The 18,115-nt window shown below is 41.0% G+C and overlaps 1 protein-coding gene and 1 long non-coding RNA gene across 4 annotated transcripts in view; one reads left to right on the top strand and one right to left on the bottom strand.

Moving 5' to 3' along the window:
• Positions 1-18,115, top strand: part of kcnq5b (potassium voltage-gated channel, KQT-like subfamily, member 5b) — a 161,284-nt gene that overhangs the window by 103,868 nt on the left and 39,301 nt on the right. For all 3 annotated transcript variants that reach the window (XM_037764360.1, XM_037764363.1, XM_037764361.1), the window contains exons 2-3: positions 13,232-13,322; positions 17,406-17,532. In XM_037764360.1, the coding sequence (XP_037620288.1) occupies positions 13,232-13,322; positions 17,406-17,532 (218 nt within the window). The remainder of the gene's footprint in view (positions 1-13,231; positions 13,323-17,405; positions 17,533-18,115) is intronic.
• Positions 6,931-8,077, bottom strand: LOC119485082. The gene is made up of 2 exons (XR_005206183.1): positions 7,595-8,077; positions 6,931-7,166 (listed from the first exon to the last, which is right to left on the bottom strand). It is a non-coding gene; the product is annotated as an uncharacterized LOC119485082 (long non-coding RNA).

Here is an 18,115-nt window from a genome sequence, read left to right as displayed (position 1 = left end):
CAGTTGGGGATAATGTAAGCACACATCTCAACAAAATATACAATATATAAAAAAAGTTCTGTTTTTAGAGCAGAACTGTTGCATATTATACCTTTAAATAAGCATCATCACAACTATATCGTGTCATGAAAAGTGGGAGGCTTTCCAATCAGGGTCTGGCTCATTTATGGAGTCAGAATTGTTCACTTCCTCCCCTTTACTTTCCATTACAAGTCCTCCTACAGCTCTGCTGATGGAGTTTTAATTTGCACAGCCTCTTTATGTGCCTCAACATGAGAGAACAGGACACATTAAACTGGAGTGAGGCTGTTTTTACGGGTTTGCACACTTGTGGTTTTATCCAGATGTATTTCTCTTTCTTTTCCACCAAGCATGTTAAAGGCCCTTAACTTTTCATTATACACTTCATGGCAGTTTTTTGCTGAATTTTCATCACGGTCTCTTTGCTGCGTTCAAAATGACGGACGAGTGTGAAATAGCTGCGCACCGTGGGTGGTCTCTGTGGTTTTATCTCCTCGTAGGGTCTTCACATTCTGTTTTTTTGTAATAAAATATCAATCCACAGCACAGAGGATTATGTGCGTGTCGTTTACACAGGCTGCTCTTGCTTTCCTCTTGTGTTTCTTTTCTGGCTACGATATTCTGCCCAGCTGTGTAGATAACTCTACCTCTATGTGCTGCTGTGATTGGGGAAGCATTACAGGATGATGCACCCTGTCCATCTGCTTTTTGCACTAATTATCTTTTTGGGGCTCACTAGGAAATGAGGTAAGATGACGGAGTAAGTGGTTATACAATATAACACCAACTAAGGCAACATTCAGGTATCAAAATTATAGCAAGGTAAACCGTGCAACACATTCCATTGCGGTTTAAACTGGATGTCTGCAGTTGCAATATATTTCTAGATACTTCTAAAAAAAAATCTCAGACTGTGCATTATGAGCTGAAATAGAAAAAAAAAATTGCACAGTACACACTGTGTCCCTGAGTGCATCTCCCTGGGACATCAGGACATGATGTGATGTGTGATATTTAAAGTATTTCATTTAACTGCTGTTCGAAAGCAAGCTTCGCTGTGAGGCTTTTTGGTCTCAACCTACAGTACCACTTTAACACAGTCATCATCTTGTCAGGAAGAGCACAAATATAAATGTTACACGTTTGATCACAGAAGGTCCCATATCGTTCTCATTTTCAGGTTCATACTTGTATTGTATGTTTCTACTAGAATATGTTTACATGCTGTAATGTTAAAATAAACTGTATTTTCCTCATGTTGTCTGCTTGAATATACCTGTATTTACCCTCTGTCTGAAATGCTCCGTTTTAGTGCATTTCAATGGATTTGCAACGGAATTGCGTTGCTAGGAAACAGCTTGGGTCCATGTTTACTTCCTGTCAGCTGATGTTATTTACATACACTGCAACAGGAAATAAACTGGGACACATTTATAATGTTTATGTTTAAAACTGTGTAATGCTCTAAATATTGTATATTTGTGACATCACAAATGGACAGAAATCCTAACGGCTTGTTTAAAACGCGCAATTCCTGAATACGAGCTGTGTGTATTTCTCCGTATATTGAGCGTTTTGATAGTATAACAGTATTTATATCGCACTTAAACCTGCAATATAATGTAAAAGACATGAAAATCTCACTTTTTACAATATGGGACCTTTAATCATACTGCAAACTGAATCGTAAAAATCCTGAAAAATACTGGATAATGAAAATGAACTAATGATTGCGTATTTTCAGTCTTTGTAGTTCCAGATGCTTCCTGTTGTATTATTAAGAAAGAACTGAACGTCAGCCATTGCTGCCTTCCCTGTACAGAGATCCATATATTTGGGACATTAAATTGAACTAAATGAAGGGGATCAACGCCTGAAGCCAACAGAATCTGCACCACTTGAACCTAGCATTAAAAGTTTTCATGTTTTATGGGGGAGGAGGATGTAAGGGCATAAAAAGATGCTGACAGGTACCTCTAGCAGCAGGCTGAAGCAGGAAAAAACTGTGCATAATGTACTTGCATTTAACATGACATCATGACATTTCACAGCACATCATTAAACTTGAAACCGTGCTCTTCAGTAGTGCTACAGCTACATCATCATAATATACCATTCACACTCATCCTGTATTCACAGCACTTCCTGGGACTCTTTAATCAATCTATAAATACTGTGTTATCATTCACTGTTTAGCAATAATACATCGCTTAATGAAATTACCTTTTTCAGTAACAACTAGTAAGGGATTCAAATGTGAAATGCAGAAATGACATTACAGTTACTAATCACAGTAACAATGCATGACTTTGTTCGTTTGCGTTAACTTGTATCCCCAAATATTCAGCTGTCTCTCAAACTCTTGTATGCTAGCTTCCAGCTGTCTCTCAAACTCTCGTACACTAGCTTCCAGCTGTCTCTCAAACTCTCGTACACTAGCTTCCAGCTGTCTCTCAAACTCTCGTACGCTAGCTTCCAGCTGTCTCTCAAACTTTCATCACTAGCTTCCAGCTGTCTCTCAAACTCTCGTATGCTAGCTTCCAGCTGTCTCTCAAACTCTCGTACGCTAGCTTCCAGCTGTCTCTCAAACTCTCGTACATTAGCTTCCAGCTGTCTCTCAAACTCTCGTACACTAGCTTCCAGCTGTCTCTCAAACTTTAATACGCTAGGTTCCAGTTGTCTCTCAAACTCTCGTATGCTAGCTTCCAGCTGTCTCTCAAACTCTCATACGCTAGCTTCCAGTTGTCTCTCAAACTCTCGTACGCTAGCTTCCATCTGTCTCTCAAACTCTCGTACGCTAGCTTCCAATTGTCTCTCAAACTCTCGTACGCTAGCTTCCAGCTGTCTCTCAAACTCTCGTATGCTAGCTTCCAGTTGTCTCTCAAACTCTCGTACGCTAGCTTCCAGCTGTCTCTCAAACTCTTGTACGCTAGCTTCCAACGGTCTCTAAAATTCTCATACCCTAGCTTCCAGCTGTATCTAAAACATTTGTACGCTGGCTTCCAGCTGTCTCTCAAACTCTCCTACGCTAGCTTCCAGCTGTTTCTCAAACATTTGTAAGCTAGCTTCCAGCTGTCTCTAAAACTCTTGTACTCTGGCTTCCAGCTGTTTCTCAAACGGTCGTACGCTAGCTTCCAGCTGTCTCTCAAACTCTTGTGAGAAATTTGCAGTCTCGACAAAGCTAGTGTCCAGTCTAGCCACGACCTCCAACAATCGCACTTGGGGCTGTTTGACCTGTGTTTGACATCATAACAATAACCATGAAAAGGAACAGAGACATTAGATTACTAAAGTCATTGTTCCTGCTAACAGCAGGTTTAACAACAAAACTTGTGAAACAGTGAAAGCTGTTCATTGTCTCTGTTTGGGTTGAAAATGTTATGAGTCAGTGTTGCTGCTGCTGCTGCTGCTGCTGCTGCTGGGCACGGTGGCAGTTTGCTTGCTACAAGAGCCTTTATCCTCATTGTGAAGCGAGCTTACTGTTTTGCACTGTTTAGTTATCCCGGGAAGACTCTCACCTCTGGAAACACATAAAGCTGTAGTGACGCCCCCAGTCAGAGAGAAGCAAATCTTATCACAGCCAAACCCTCCTCGTAGTCTTTCCCTCATCCAGTGATGGCAGAACGTGTCAGTGGAGGTAAACTTAACCGAGCAGCAGCACTGAGAGCATTGGCAAGCATCATGGATGAAATGGAAATAACAACCCTGTGCCTAGTTACTCTTAAAACACGCAGAGGTTCAGACTGTGTGCACGCACAAAAGTCAAACAACAAAAGAATCAAATTTAATGACGTGAAAAGGATGTCCACAAAGTAGAAGATGAGCAAAACAATTGTAATTGAAAATCTTGGCAGTCACCAAGATGCCTGTCATGTGTTGACTTTGCAATCTTTTCCAAATATTTCATTGTGGTGGAGAGAACTTCCTTTCCTTAACCCAAACATAAACAGCACAGCAGCCCTACCACAAAACAGGACGTCATTGAAAATATGTATTTTCAAGTTATGGTGTATGTGTTTGTTATTCTTAATGGAGCCACAACCGTTTGAAAATCCTTGTGCCATGCTTTCTGTTATGTGGACACACAGAGCAACCAACAGATCCGACTCTGCGGGCATTATTTCCACAGTATACTGTGTGTTGCTTGTGTTATCGAAATTGTGTCATTCTCCTGAACACTGTGCACAGCAAAAAAAGCCTCACACGCCAACAAACAAACCCACAGGACTCCTCCTAAACACCTCACCGTATCCAATAGGGAGATGTCATGAAAATCCTCGCTCCCAGTCCCTCTTTGAGCCAACTTTGCAAGTTCATTTGCACTCGTCTAATCTCCCAAACACATTCTGCTCATTCTGCTCTCTCTTTCAATGCCTCTTGCAGACTGAGATGCATAACATCAGCGTAATGGGGAAGGAGAAACACAATGACACCCCCCCACCCCCAAACAGCTTGACAAAATACAAAGTGCATCCCTGGCTCAGCCTTTCAAAGAGCAAAGATGCATTTAGGAAATTGTTCTATCGTCTTGGGTCTCATGGCAGTGTCCTCTGAGCTTTACAGTCACACTCATTTCCCCGGCTCACTGTCAGCAGCACTGTGGCTTATAACACGTAGCGGCTGATGCACGGAACACATGCACACCCACGCTGAGTGTTTGTGCTTATGTGAGTGAGAGTGTAAAGACGGGGAATGTAATTGCAGTATTTACAGTTTTTCTCATTCGCTTTGGCTCAATTTAATTTTCGAAACAATAAGCTTGAACCCTCTGAACAATTAGTTTGTTGTTCACAGCAGATTAGAACTTCTCATTCACTCAAGCAAATTGCACATGTTTTGGCACGTGTGCAAAAGAACAAGTACAATAGTCTACAATTTGCACAACAACCGCTTGCACACGTCTCAATGATCAAAACTGATGAGTTGATTCTCACTGAAATTATCGTCCTCTTCACAACTTCTAAACCATCCATTCAAATATCAAAATCTGTCAGACATACATGAATATCATAAATATCTATGACATAATGCTACGCACTGTGAGGAGGTACAGGTAGTTGTTTTTTTACTGAACTACAGCAGGTTCTTTCACTGTTGCAGGGTTTCACTGTTCACTGTATATGACTTCACATTAAAGGTCAGATCAGATCACTGAGGACGCATGTTACTACCAGGTCTGAACAAGGGCATAGAGTGATATTGTGGTTTAAGCTGACGTGTGTCGCCTCACTGTTTTGAGCATGTATATGTAGAGTGAGCAAGCGCGAGCAACAGGACGCTGACTTTCGTTGACTTAACGGCCACAGGTGTTGCTGTTAACAAGACATTTCTGATTCTTACAAACAGTCCCTTTAAATGTATGAACGCACATGTACATCTCCTCTTTCTGTGTATTACAGTATTGACTTTATAAAGTTTGGACTTCATTCGCTTTACATTACTGTTCACTGTATATGACTTTACATGAAAGCTCAAAGGTGAGTTTTCTTTTTACAGTACATGTAACACATTGCTACACAAATACAATTACTGTAAACGCACATCTCCTGTTTCTGTGTATACAGTCTTGTAGCCTACAGTATTGACTTTTCCCAGTAAACTTGGGAATCTAAACAGCTCAGTGCGATACACAACAGCCTTCAGCTGGACAAAACTCACATTCTTGTGTAGTATAGTCAGCGGTCAGTGTCAACAAAATAGAGATTATTATAAAAGACACATTTCCAGGGTTGACTGCCGAGGTGAAAAAAACACCTAAACATTTTGACCAGTACGGCTCACACAACGACAAAACAACTTTTCATTTTGGTGGCATTGGCCAATTTACTGACACAGTAACCGGTTTAAAAGCATGAATGAAGTGTTTTGGGAGAGTTACGACCTTTTGCAGACACGCAATAGTGTTGTGATGTCCCATAAAACAGTTGTGACAATTGCACTTTAGAGAAAAGTTAAAACTTTCAAAAAATGAGCCAAAGCAACTGAGAAGAACTGTAAACAAGTGATAACAATCTAACAGTGTATGACACGTCTCTTAAATCTACTCCTCCGCCACGTACGCCTCTGAAATGTGCTGAGTACACTGAGAGGGCCCGTCGCCGTTGGAGAAGACCAACACTTTGTCAGGCTGAATGTAAAGAATGCTTTGAGAGGTGAAATGCACGGCTGGCTGTGTGGAGGAATGTAACTGCATGACCCCAAGGGGGGAAGGTCACAGCTCTGGGTCACAGTCACCATAAAAGGAGGCAGACAGCCTACTGTGGGTAACTGTGTTGATGACGTTTTTATGGATGACGTTTCACTCTCTCTACTAGCCAACCTCTGATGGCCATGTTGCTTATTTACAGAGAGAAAATGCGGTTTCTTCAAGATGATTCAAGTTGAACTTCTCTGTATTTTTGAGGTAATCTACCAGCATTTGAAAGTGTTTTAAACGTCCAAAAAGACCTCAGACTTGAAATCTAAAGCTAAAAACTTGAAGATAACTTGACGCTCATAAGAGAAATTGTATGTAAAAGCTGTTCAATAATCTAATAATACAATATATACAGATCCTGGACAAGTAAAGGATAGCAGAGACACTCCTCAAATGTACTAACAAGACAGACAGATTTCCAGAAGGCTGATGGACGCCACTTTTATGACCCTGAGCAAGTCTTTTATTAGGTTTTAGGTTTCCCTGTGAATCATTGTCTCCTCATAAAGTTACTAGGGATAAAGCAGAGCTGACATTAACGTGACACACCCCAGCTGTGGCATTTGAGAACAGCAATCTACAGTGACGCCCTCACCAGACGATGAACTCTGACATGTATCTAATGACATGGTCTAAGACAAACTCCGTGCTCCATACAGTACTACATGCTCATTTGAACAAGTTTAAAAGTGAATTTGTTCTTAAACACTTTAATGTTTTAGCACAAGTCTATTAATGGATTAGTCAATCAACAAACAAGACAGAGTCTACAGCCATGCTAGCGGCACTGTGAGTCTGTGATTTGAGCTAAATGCTAACATCAGTATGCTAAAATGCTGATGTTGAGCAATTAATGATGCCCTTTACATTGGTGTTAGCCTAGCCCAGGGGTCAGCAACCTGCGGCTCTGGAGCCTCATGCGTCTCTTTAGCTCCTCTCCAGTGGCTCCCTGTGGATTTATAAAAATGGAAATGAATAACTGTTTTTTGTTTACATTTTCATTTTTATTTATCATTGTTGCAGGTCTTTGGTACGACGGTACGACGGAGTATTAGGGCCACATTGAGGACAAAAAATAAATCTGAGATTTTGAGAATAAAGTTATAATATTCTGAGAATAAAGTCATAGGTTTACGAGAAAAAAAGTCAGAATATTATGAGAATAAAGACAGAATATTATAAAGTAGTAATTTTATGTGTTATTTTCTTTTTTTCATGTAAAGTTATAACTTTATTCTCGTAATATTAAGACTTTATTCTGGAAATCTCCAATTTTTTTTGCCTCAATGTGGCCCTTATACTCCGTAGTACAATTGCTCTTTAGCCCTCACTGCATTAGACTTATATACTATATACTAAGACCATAAACTGTGTTACCTTCATCACAATGCTCAAATGTTTAGCGGCTCCAGACAGATTTTTCTTTTTGCCTAAAATGTCTCTTTTGATAGTAAAGGTTGCTGACCTCTGGTCTAGCCTCTTTGTCTCGCCTGCAGCTTGTTCAGAACGCGGCAGCTCGTCTTTTAACCGGTACTCGTAAACGTGATCTCCTCTATTCTGGCTTCTCTTCACTGGCTCCCTGTGCGTTTTAGGATTGATTTCAAGATTTTATTATTAACATATAAATAGTTGAATGGGCAAGCTCCAACGTATCTCTCAGACCTTTTAAAATCACATCTCTTATCAAGGACTCTCAGATCCACTGAGCAGTTGTTTCTGACTGTCACAAGGTCAACGTTAAAGCTCAGGGGTGACCGAGCCTTTTCAGTTGCAGCTCCAACGCTCTGGAACGCTCTGGAACGCTCTGGAACGCTCTGGAACGCTCTGCCTCCACATGTTGGGCTGTCCCCCGCACTGCCTGTTTTTAACTTGAACCTCAAAACACACTTTTATTCCTGTGTTTTTGGTTCCGCATGAGAGTTGCCTTTTTTTAATCCTTTTTCCTTTCCGTTTGGTCTTTATTATTTTAATATCCTGTTGGTTTTAAATTGGTCTGAGTGTTTTATTGTGTTGTTTTTATGTTTTTATGATTAATTGTAAAGCACTTTGGTCAACTTTCTTGTTTTTAAATGTGCTTTATAAATACATTTGGATAGGATTGGATTATAATTTTTACACCATCACCATCTTAGTTTAGGGTATGCTAAATATTGCTAAATAGTAATACATACAAAGTACAACTGAGGGTGATGGAAATATCAGTTTTGATGGTATTTGGTCATAAACTAAGTATTGGACAAACTGGACTTTTGTCCTGATGATCTTGGCAACCAGAAAAAAACACCAAACATGCAGCATTCAGCGCAGAACACTTCATCACGCTGCTGCCATGGTGCTCCCATTGCAAGGAATTTAAAAATAAAAAAAATGTGTTGCCATCCCCTGCTGTTGACTTGAAATAGCGTGGTATTGCAATATTCTGGTTATTGCGACAGCCATATTTACATTTTGTTCTACCTTGTCATTTGCAAGTGCCTTCATCATTTCAAGTGTTAATTATGTTTAAAATAAATGTTATAATGTGGTTTGGAACAGAGACACCACTCAGTTTAAATGCCAGGGTAATCGGAAAATATACTTATTAGCTAAAGACTGAGCAAATGAAATCTCTGCTTTCATATCAACCCAAATGAAATACCATGATGGAGTCTTGTGAAAGCAAAAACTTAATGATGAATCAAGAATAAGAGAAGAAGAGAATTTGGTTTCAGGACCATGGAGAGCATCATAGAACATATCTACAGGTCATGTAGTGTTAAAGCTTCTTCTGTAACCACCTGACATAAGACACCCAATCAGATCTGATCATCACAGCATAACTAGTCTGTTAGTGCTCAGTGACCCCCTTAACACAAAACCAGCAGTCAACAGAACAAGAGGAATGGTTCCTTACACGTTACACTTTGTCCGTCTGGGGGTCTAGAGGTCGCATTGATTTTCTCTTTCAATGGTGTGTAAATTTATCTTCGTTCATTGTAGAAATAAAAAAGACACAAGTCAAATCCATACCTAACACAGACAAGTGCGGATTGTGAAACTGGAAACAACTTGAAATTTTCGAATTAGGGTCGTCATTTGATCAAAATATTCGATTGCGATTAATAGCATGATTGTCCATAGTTAATTGTGATTAATCACAAATTAATCACACATTTTTTTATCTGTTCAAAATGTACCTTAAAGGGAGATTTGTCAAGTATTTAATATTCTTATCAACATGGGAGTGGACAAATATGCTGCTTTATGCAAATGTATGTATAAATGTATTATTGGAAATCAATGAACAACACAAAACAATGACAAATATTGTCCAGAATCCCTCACAGGTACTGCATTTAACATAAAACAATATGCTCAATTCATAACATGTCAAACTGCAGCCCAACAGGCAACAACAGCTGTCAGTGTGTCAGTGTGCTGACTTGACTATGACTTGCCCCAAACTGCATGTGATTATCATAAAGTGGGCATGTCTGTAAAGGGGAGACTCGTGGGTACCCATAGAACCCATTTACATTCACACATCTGGAGGTCAGAGGTCAAGGAACCCCTTTGAAAATAGTCATTCCAGTTTTTCCTCGCCAAATTTTAGCGTGAGTTTGGAGCGTTATTTAGCTTTCTTCGTGGCTAGTATGACATGGTTGGTACCAATGGATTCATTAGGTTTTCTAGTTTCATATGATACCAGTACCTTCACTCTAGCTATTAAACTGAGCCTGTTACAACCTAACAATTGCAAGTTGCGTTAATGCGTTAAAGAAATTAGTGGTGTTAAAACTAATTTGCGTTAACACGTCATTATCGTGTTAACTTTGACGGCCCTACTTGAAATATTCGAATATGAACATTTTTTAATAAATAGCTGCTATTTGTCACTCTGTGCCACCTCTTGACACCCCTCTGTACACAGAGTGGCCGTATATCTGTTTTTATCCACCGATCGAATTTGAAATGATGATGTGTATTGGACATTAGTCTTACAACTACGACCCATTTTCCAAACAAATAAATCAAATTATGCAAATTAGAGCTGCAGCACTTAGCACTTGTTCAGTGGTGCTGGGAGTGGAGGAGGGGTGGAAGAGGTGATCGGGTGAGTGGGTGGAAGGACAGATGTCTCTACGCTCTGCTGTTGCGAGGGTGCGTTAGTGTGTGTGTGTAAGCCAGCTTAATTTTCAGCCGCAGCTGTTTGGAAGGTTAAGAGCGATCACTCTGCTGGGAGTGCAGAGCGAGACACTCCAGATTAATTCTGCCGCCTGTGAGCGGCCGGGCATCATGACACACAGGGACCAAGGCTGGCTGAGAACACTGGTTTGTTGGATTAATTAGTGAACTGCGTTGAGAGCTTAATGATGCTGTCAGGGTGCTTTTCAGTAATGCTCCAGCCCCTTTTAAAAGTAAATATATTCAAAATGGAAACACATGGATGAAGGGAGTTGATTGTCACTCTGTAATTTTCGGTCTGACAACCTTGTAAGTGCGAGAGGCGTAGGTGTGCCGGTGACAAGGAGCTTGCTTTTCGGATGACAGCACCACAATGCTTGTCACTAGATGTTTTCCTCCAATCAAAACCACATTATTCAAATCTTTGGAAATGTCAACAGAGCAAACCTCAAACTTTTGATACTTAATGCTTTATATTTCACTCCGAAACCTCCGGCAGCTCTCTGAGCAATGTGACAGAGCAAGAGGAGAACGTATGGGTCGAGAAATAATGACATAACCATCCTCATGGCTGTGGAAAATTTTGACCTCCATTTTGGCTCTCTGGATGTCGAAGAGGGCCCGACTGGGGTCAGAACAGCACAGTCCTGTACTGTACTGTAGCTATAGGACACTGACCCACTCTGCACACCCACCATGTTCACACAGGCGCCTTTCGAACACTAGATGTAATCCTGATGACCCCCCGATTTTCAAGTTTGAAAGACTTCCTTTCAACTCACAGAGTTGAAAGGAAGTCTTTCAAACAGTTAGCGACTAGCTGGTGAATAGTTAGCGACTAGCTGAAACAGAGTGGAGCATTTAGCGAGACGGATATTTCCCTCAGGAGTTGGTTGAGACCAAAAACAGAGCTAAAAGAGAGAGAATATTGACATCCCAGACTTCCATTCATCAGGTGGACAGACTCTAAATGAATATGTTGCTCTGTGACTTCTGGATGTGTGGTTCAACAAGCAACTGTTTGCTAACAAGTTCGCCATATCAACTTAAAAAGGTGTCACATGTCAATGTTCTGTTCTCATTTTAAAGCTAAACCGTGCATTACAAGATGTTTCTGAAAACATTTGAGGAGAGAAATAGGCATTAACGTAACAGAATATTGATTCATATTTGATCAGCGCTGCCTAGTTTGCCGAGTGATTAACAGCCGGCTCTCATAGACGGCAGATGGACAGCAGACCTCAGATCAGCTCTGACTGCTTGTTTTCCTCCGGTCTGTGAAATCTTGCCGATGCCTTTAGGAGCGCCAGAGGACACCGGCGGACACAGCGGGACATGATTTTTTTCAAGTTAACTGTTTCACGTACTTCTGTCCCGATATAGCGACCGTTTTATAAAAATAACTTTTTTAATCATATTTGCTCCAATCTTGCCTACTTCAGCTTTAATGTGTAAAAATGCAGAGTCTACCGCTCTCTCTCTCTGTCTCTCTCTCTCTGAAGGAAAGAGGCGGGGTCATGCGTCATCAACGCGTTATCAGTTACACTGCGCATGAGTTATACGCAGAGGTTTTAATGTTCTGGCTGATCGGAATCCTTACAAAGATTCCTGGATCGCCACCAACATCTAATGGGTTGTTCATTCGCTACACCCCACCCCTCCAAAAAATATCATTCAAATCCATCGCAGATTAATCGTGCTAACGGACAAACAAACAAACAAACCAACGCCGGTGAAAACATAACCTCCTTCCTAGGCCTTTGGCCTTGGCGGAGGTAAATATAAGTTTGTCTGGGGGCTGATGGATCTCTGTGATGAACTGAAAATATACAGACAGTTCTATTAAAGTGACTGGTGGAGGTACAGTACCACCCAGACGGCTCATTATTTTTGATGAGCTCCACCGTTCCCATTCCGTTACCACTGGCTTTGCACATAACATAACTGATCTTTCTGCCACACATACCATTCCATACTACCGTGACACCAGTTGCCAGTTGAGAGTGAAGTTCCCCATTTTGAAGTGAACATTTTTCACAAATTTAGCTGCATAAAGGTTCGAGCTTAGCGAAACGTCTGCAGTTTGACTTATTAATGTGTAACTGTACTAAAACATAAAGCAGGACATGACTGCTCTGCTAAAGCCTCTCCTTGAAACAGCATACACAGCATGTCAACCGGTCTTTCTCCAGCAGGCTTAAGAGGAGATCTGAGATGATAAAACACAGATGTGCTCTCACTGTTTAGCATCAAGAGCCACCGTAACTCTAAACCCCCACGCTCCTTTTTCAGACAACGACGTGTTTTTGGAAGATCTATGTGATGGAAAAAAAGCCATGTTATGGTTATAAAGATGGCAGGCTAACGGTTTCCTGGCGGAGGGAGCGACAGTCGGAGTGTGGAAATGGTCGGATGCTGCTTGTTTTCCAATAGCCGCAGTTTCACTGCTTGTTTCTTGCAAATCGTGTTACACAAACAAGCATGATTAACTTGATATCTCAGGAAATTGAATAATAGTCGGCCTCACGGTTCACTGCAGAGAGGAAATAAGTTCTGTGATTGTGCTGCCAGGTTGTTCGTGTTCTGCTCTCCCTTCGGTGCCAGAATGGGTTCAAGAGCTTGTCACAGAGGAAAATACAGCGGACAATTCCACTTTAGTGCACATTTCTATGATCAACAGCATATTTGTGACCAGTGGAAATGATGTTTTGGAATTTGAGATTTGATCTGCTGGTCAGTGTGGTTCTTCCAGAGGTCAGACTGTTGATGTCATCCTGTTTGAATCCAATGTTGTGTGCATTTATGTCGCATTTATGATTCTCTCCTTTGTTTTCCTGTTGTTGTGTTCAGGTTCGTCTTGGTGTTCAGCTGCCTGGTGCTCTCTGTGTTCTCAACCATCCCGGCTCATCAGGACTTCTCCTCCTACTGTCTCCTCATTCTGGTAAGAAACTGGACAATCCTCAGACAAAAATCTTTTTTTATCAACAAAATTGCAGTTAAAGGGCCAGTGTGTAACATTCCAGGGGGATCTATTAGCAGGCATGGAATATAATGTTCTTAACTATGTTTTCATTAGTGTACAATAGGGTTGTAGCAGCCTGACGAGGTGATGAGTGTCTATTCTGCACTGAGCGCTGCACGTTTGGTATTTTTTTCTGATTGCTGAGAGTTGAAAAATGTTCAACTTTGGATTTAAAGCTGCGCTCGTCACTTTTTACCCAGTCGTCCAATCACAATGGAGGAGGGTGGGATAAATAACACAAAGACCAACCGTCACATCCTACATGTTTGGTAACAAGTGCTGAACAAGCACTTGTGCATAATTTAATAGCACTAAAATCAGTATGAATTAAGTAATTTTCCCCCCAAAAAAAGAAAAAGGCAATAATATCGCGTATCGTGTCGTTGAGCCAATCATTGTCACCGCAGGGGAAATCTTTAGCTTAGAATGAGCCCTTCATATCTACATAGGGAGTGGGTCCTCTTCACAGAGTCCACCATGTTGCTTCGCCATGTTTCTACAGTAGCCCAGAACGGACAAACCAAACTCTGGCTTTAGATAGAGACTTTAGTGTTTTTACGTTACCTGAAGGCCACCGTAGTTCTCCGACACGCTTACGAAACTAAGGTAACGTGAGCCGCAGAGTGTAAAACCGTGGTACCCGCCGTCGGACTTCCGTTGCTACAGTAAAGTTATTATGGTAAGGATGGCCTCTGAGTGGAGTGAATACTGTGACCACGATTTTGCACATTTTTTTCTTTAGGGGATTCTCTGTAAGAATCAGAAATTGCTTGTTAACTGTGACACCTGTGGCCTGATAAGTCAACAACTGTCAGCGTCCTGTTGCTCGCGCTTGTGCTAGCACTACGTAGACATGAACGAGCATCGGTCAAAATCAGTGAAGTGACACACACGAGACTGAACGTGATTATCAGACATGATGTTGATTAACGTTAGCAACATTAACAGCTATAAGCACAATATCACTCTATATATCACATGCTGGGCAGTAATGTTAGCTGACCAGACGAAGGTCTCTCCATGAATCGAAGGACCGGCCGATGTTGATCCTAGTGTTAACTTTTCCTGCTTCAGCCTCCCGACCGTGGTCAGAAGGAACAGGGGAGACACCGTAGTTTTGGTCTCCTAAACCGGAGTCGCCAACGTTACTCGCTCCAGAGTTTAATCCCCGTCACTCCACTCAGCAGCAGGAAACTTCCACTGAACATTCCCTAGATATTCTCAGAGCTAAACTAACGCTCTTCTGCTCCGCTGCTCGCTCGTTATCTCAAACACACGCTGCTGCTCTTTCTCTCTTGCTTCACCACTCACTTCCCACGTGCACACACACTCCCACAACACTAGTTTTCCTCCGACGTCAGTCACATTCCTGTTTTGCAAGACTGGCGGGAGTTTGTGTTGGAGTCTGAGTTGTGGTGGGGGGGCTGGTGGTTTGTTGGCGTTAGGGGACTCCATTTCTAACCGAATGTTAGCTGTGGTTGCACGCTGTTAGCCCTGTAGCGGAGCTGAAAATAAAGGCAATCGCGAGCTCACATGACGTCACAATTGTTGGATTCTCCCGGAAAAAATTTGGCCAGCATTCTTTGCATTAAAAGCAGTCTACAGGCTGATAGAGGAAACCCAGAAAGTAAAGAAGGTAATATCTACATGTTCCCTCTATCTATCTATCCATCTATCCATCTATCCATCTATACTGTACATCTATATTTTCTGTAAAAAACATATTTGCCGACACAAAGGTCTAAATGCTTTTTCTAAGTCTTCTCCACTCTGCAATACAATTTTGTTGGGGAAATACTGAATGCTTTACTTGTTTCTTTCTTTCATTTTTGGCCTAAAGGTAGTAAAATGAGTCTAAAATGACTGATATCAGCCTGTAAATACCCACCATGTGTAAGTTTTAATTGTAGACTAGACGTGACCACGGTGTCCTCAACAGACAAGTAGACAAAGGCCTGAAGTTCATGTACTGAAGTAGAAAATAGAGGAAAGTATAGATAGTAAACCTGAGCAGAGTGATTCATGCTAATTGTGATTCAACAGTTTAGAGGCAAGATGTTAAGTACTGAATTGGGATTACGAAGAATACCTCCTCTATAATAGAGAGCAGACCTAGACTTCTACATCAGTGGTTCATTTGTTTAAGTGTTTGCCCTCAAACTAGAAACTTTACTTACCTTGAGTGCTAATAACACTAAATGGAGTTCCAAGTTACCCTCAGAAAGAAAGACAGGAAGGACAAAAGGAGCTACTGGTGGGCACAAGAGCAAAGATGCTTTTGAAAAGACTCTTTGTATGACTCAAGATGTTTTTCAAAAGCCTCTAACTGAAAAGAGAGGTCGCTTTTTTTTAAAGTCGAGCCCTTACTGCACACGATTGCACCTGCAGCAGTAACTTCCATTTAACAAATTGCACTGTTGTTATGTAATGGTGAGCTGAATCAATGTGTGTGCATTAACAGACGGCCTGTCCACAGTCATTACCAGATACAGCACTTTGTCAACCTGGCATGCATTTTAATGACAAAAACATTGCATTAATGATATGTAATAACAACATGGGAGGATGTATTTGTAATTTACACTTACAAGCAATGACTAGGCGTTATCAGTCGCTATAAGTTCCATAGATGTGGGTCAATAGGGGCCTACTATGCATTGCCCACTAGTCGGTTTTATCATCTATTCACATGACAGATCACTGAAAGAAGGTATAAACAAACACGACAGCGACCTCTAGCGACCGTAGTAATTATGACAGGAGCAGAAGCGGACGTCAGGTGCTGTAGTACAGATGGTGTTAAACTCCATAAAGGGTGAAGGTCGGGGACAAAAAGATGGATGGGACATAAAACACAGGGTTTTCACCCAGGAGACCGTGTGAAGCCAACAACGTATAGTTGTCTTTGTGTTCATAGGTATATTAACCCAAAACACAATGTTTTTCCCTAAACTTAACTAAGTTTTTTTTTTGCCTCAACCTAAAGAAGTTTTAATTTTGTTGCTTAAACCTAAAGTTGTAGTTTTGTTGCCTAAACCTAAAGAATTTGTAGTTTTGTTGCCTAAACCTAAAGAAGTTGTAGTTTTTTGTTGACTAAACCCAAAGCAGTTGTAGTTTTTTGTTGCCTAGACCTAAATAAGTTGTAATAGTGTTGCCTAAACCTAAAGAAGTGTTAGTTTTTTGTTGCCTAAACCTAGAGATGTTGTAGTTTTGTTGCCTAAACCTAAAGAAGTTATAGTTTTGTTGCCTAAACCCAAAGAAGTTGTAGTTTTTTGTTGCCTAAACCTAAAGAAGTTGTAGGTTTGTTGCCTAAACCTGATGTAGTTATAGTTTTGTTGCCTAAACCTAAAGAAGTTGTAGTTTTGTTGCCTAAACCTAAAGTTGTAGTTTTGTTGCCTAAACCTAAAGAAGTTGTAGTTTTGTTGCCTAAACTTGTTTTTTGCCTAAATCTTAAGAAGTTGTAGATTTATTGCCTAAACCTAACAGTTGTTTTGTTGCCTAAACCTAAAGAAGTTTTAGTTTTGTTGCCTAAACCTAAAAAAGCTGTAGTTTTTTTGCCTAAACCTAAAGAAGTTGTAGTTTTGTTACCCAAACATAACTAAGTTGTAGTTTTGTTGCCTAAACCTGTTTTTTGCCTAAACCTAAATAAGTTGTAGATTTATTGCCTAAACATAACAGTTGTTTTGTTGCCTAAACCTAAAGAAGTTTTAGTTTTGATGTCTAAACCTAAGAAAGCCTTTTTGTTTGTGTTCAAAACGTGTTCAATTTTACAACATGTTAGAACGTGTTACTTTTAAGTTACACTACAACAAGTAGGTGTAGTAGGCCCCTAATGACCCACATCTATGGTGCTTATAGTGACTGATAATGCTTATTTAATGGCCTGATAACAGTCCAATTGGTTGCATATACAGTATAATGCCTGGAAAACCACATTAGTATCTTCTGTTACCGTCATTAACACACTGCCAAAAGAACGACTGTGTCTTTGTTTTTCAACAGGAGTTTGTGATGATTGTGGTGTTTGGGTTGGAGTACATCGTCCGTGTCTGGTCGTCAGGATGCTGCTGTCGCTACAGAGGATGGCAGGGAAGACTCCGCTTTGCCAGGAAGCCTTTCTGCGTCATAGGTGAGTTGTCGGAGCACACCTTTTTGTTGAGTGTCTTTTGTGGAAACTGACAAGGATAATTCCCCCCCCAAAGAACTAATCTTCTCCAGCAGCAGTACCATTTCCTCTCCTTCCTCGTTTCACCTTTCAGTTGCCTTCTACTTGCCCTCTAGTGGACCCCAGTTGTGCTCCCTGTGAATGCAGTCTGATGTTAGACGTAATCACGGTTCCACAGCACGCTATTGACCATAGTGTGCTCGTGTCATTTACAGTTGTGGTCAGAGCTCATAAGAGCAGAGAGCATTTACGTAATGAGGTTGCATGATATTCTTTCCACTGTTTAGACATGGATCTCTCTGCTCCTTCTTGGAAACTACAGTAGGGTGTTCGGGGGAGGGAGAGCAGGGCTTAGAGGTCACGCAGGGTGCCGTGAGCTCCCATCGTCACACTTTGTAGCGGGTGCTGTAGTTTGCCAGTGCTGAGGGAATATGAGATAAAACAAAAGTGCAAAGACAAAGGAAGGGAGAGAGGATGGGGGAGTGTGAAACAGAGCCCTGAACTAATGAGAGACTTAATGGGATAAAGTGAGAAAATGAAAGAGAAA

This window comes from Sebastes umbrosus, chromosome 3 (assembly GCF_015220745.1).
Source record: "Sebastes umbrosus isolate fSebUmb1 chromosome 3, fSebUmb1.pri, whole genome shotgun sequence".
Taxonomy (NCBI): Eukaryota; Metazoa; Chordata; class Actinopteri; order Perciformes; family Sebastidae; genus Sebastes; species Sebastes umbrosus.
This window is presented reverse-complemented; position numbering and strand designations above follow the sequence as displayed.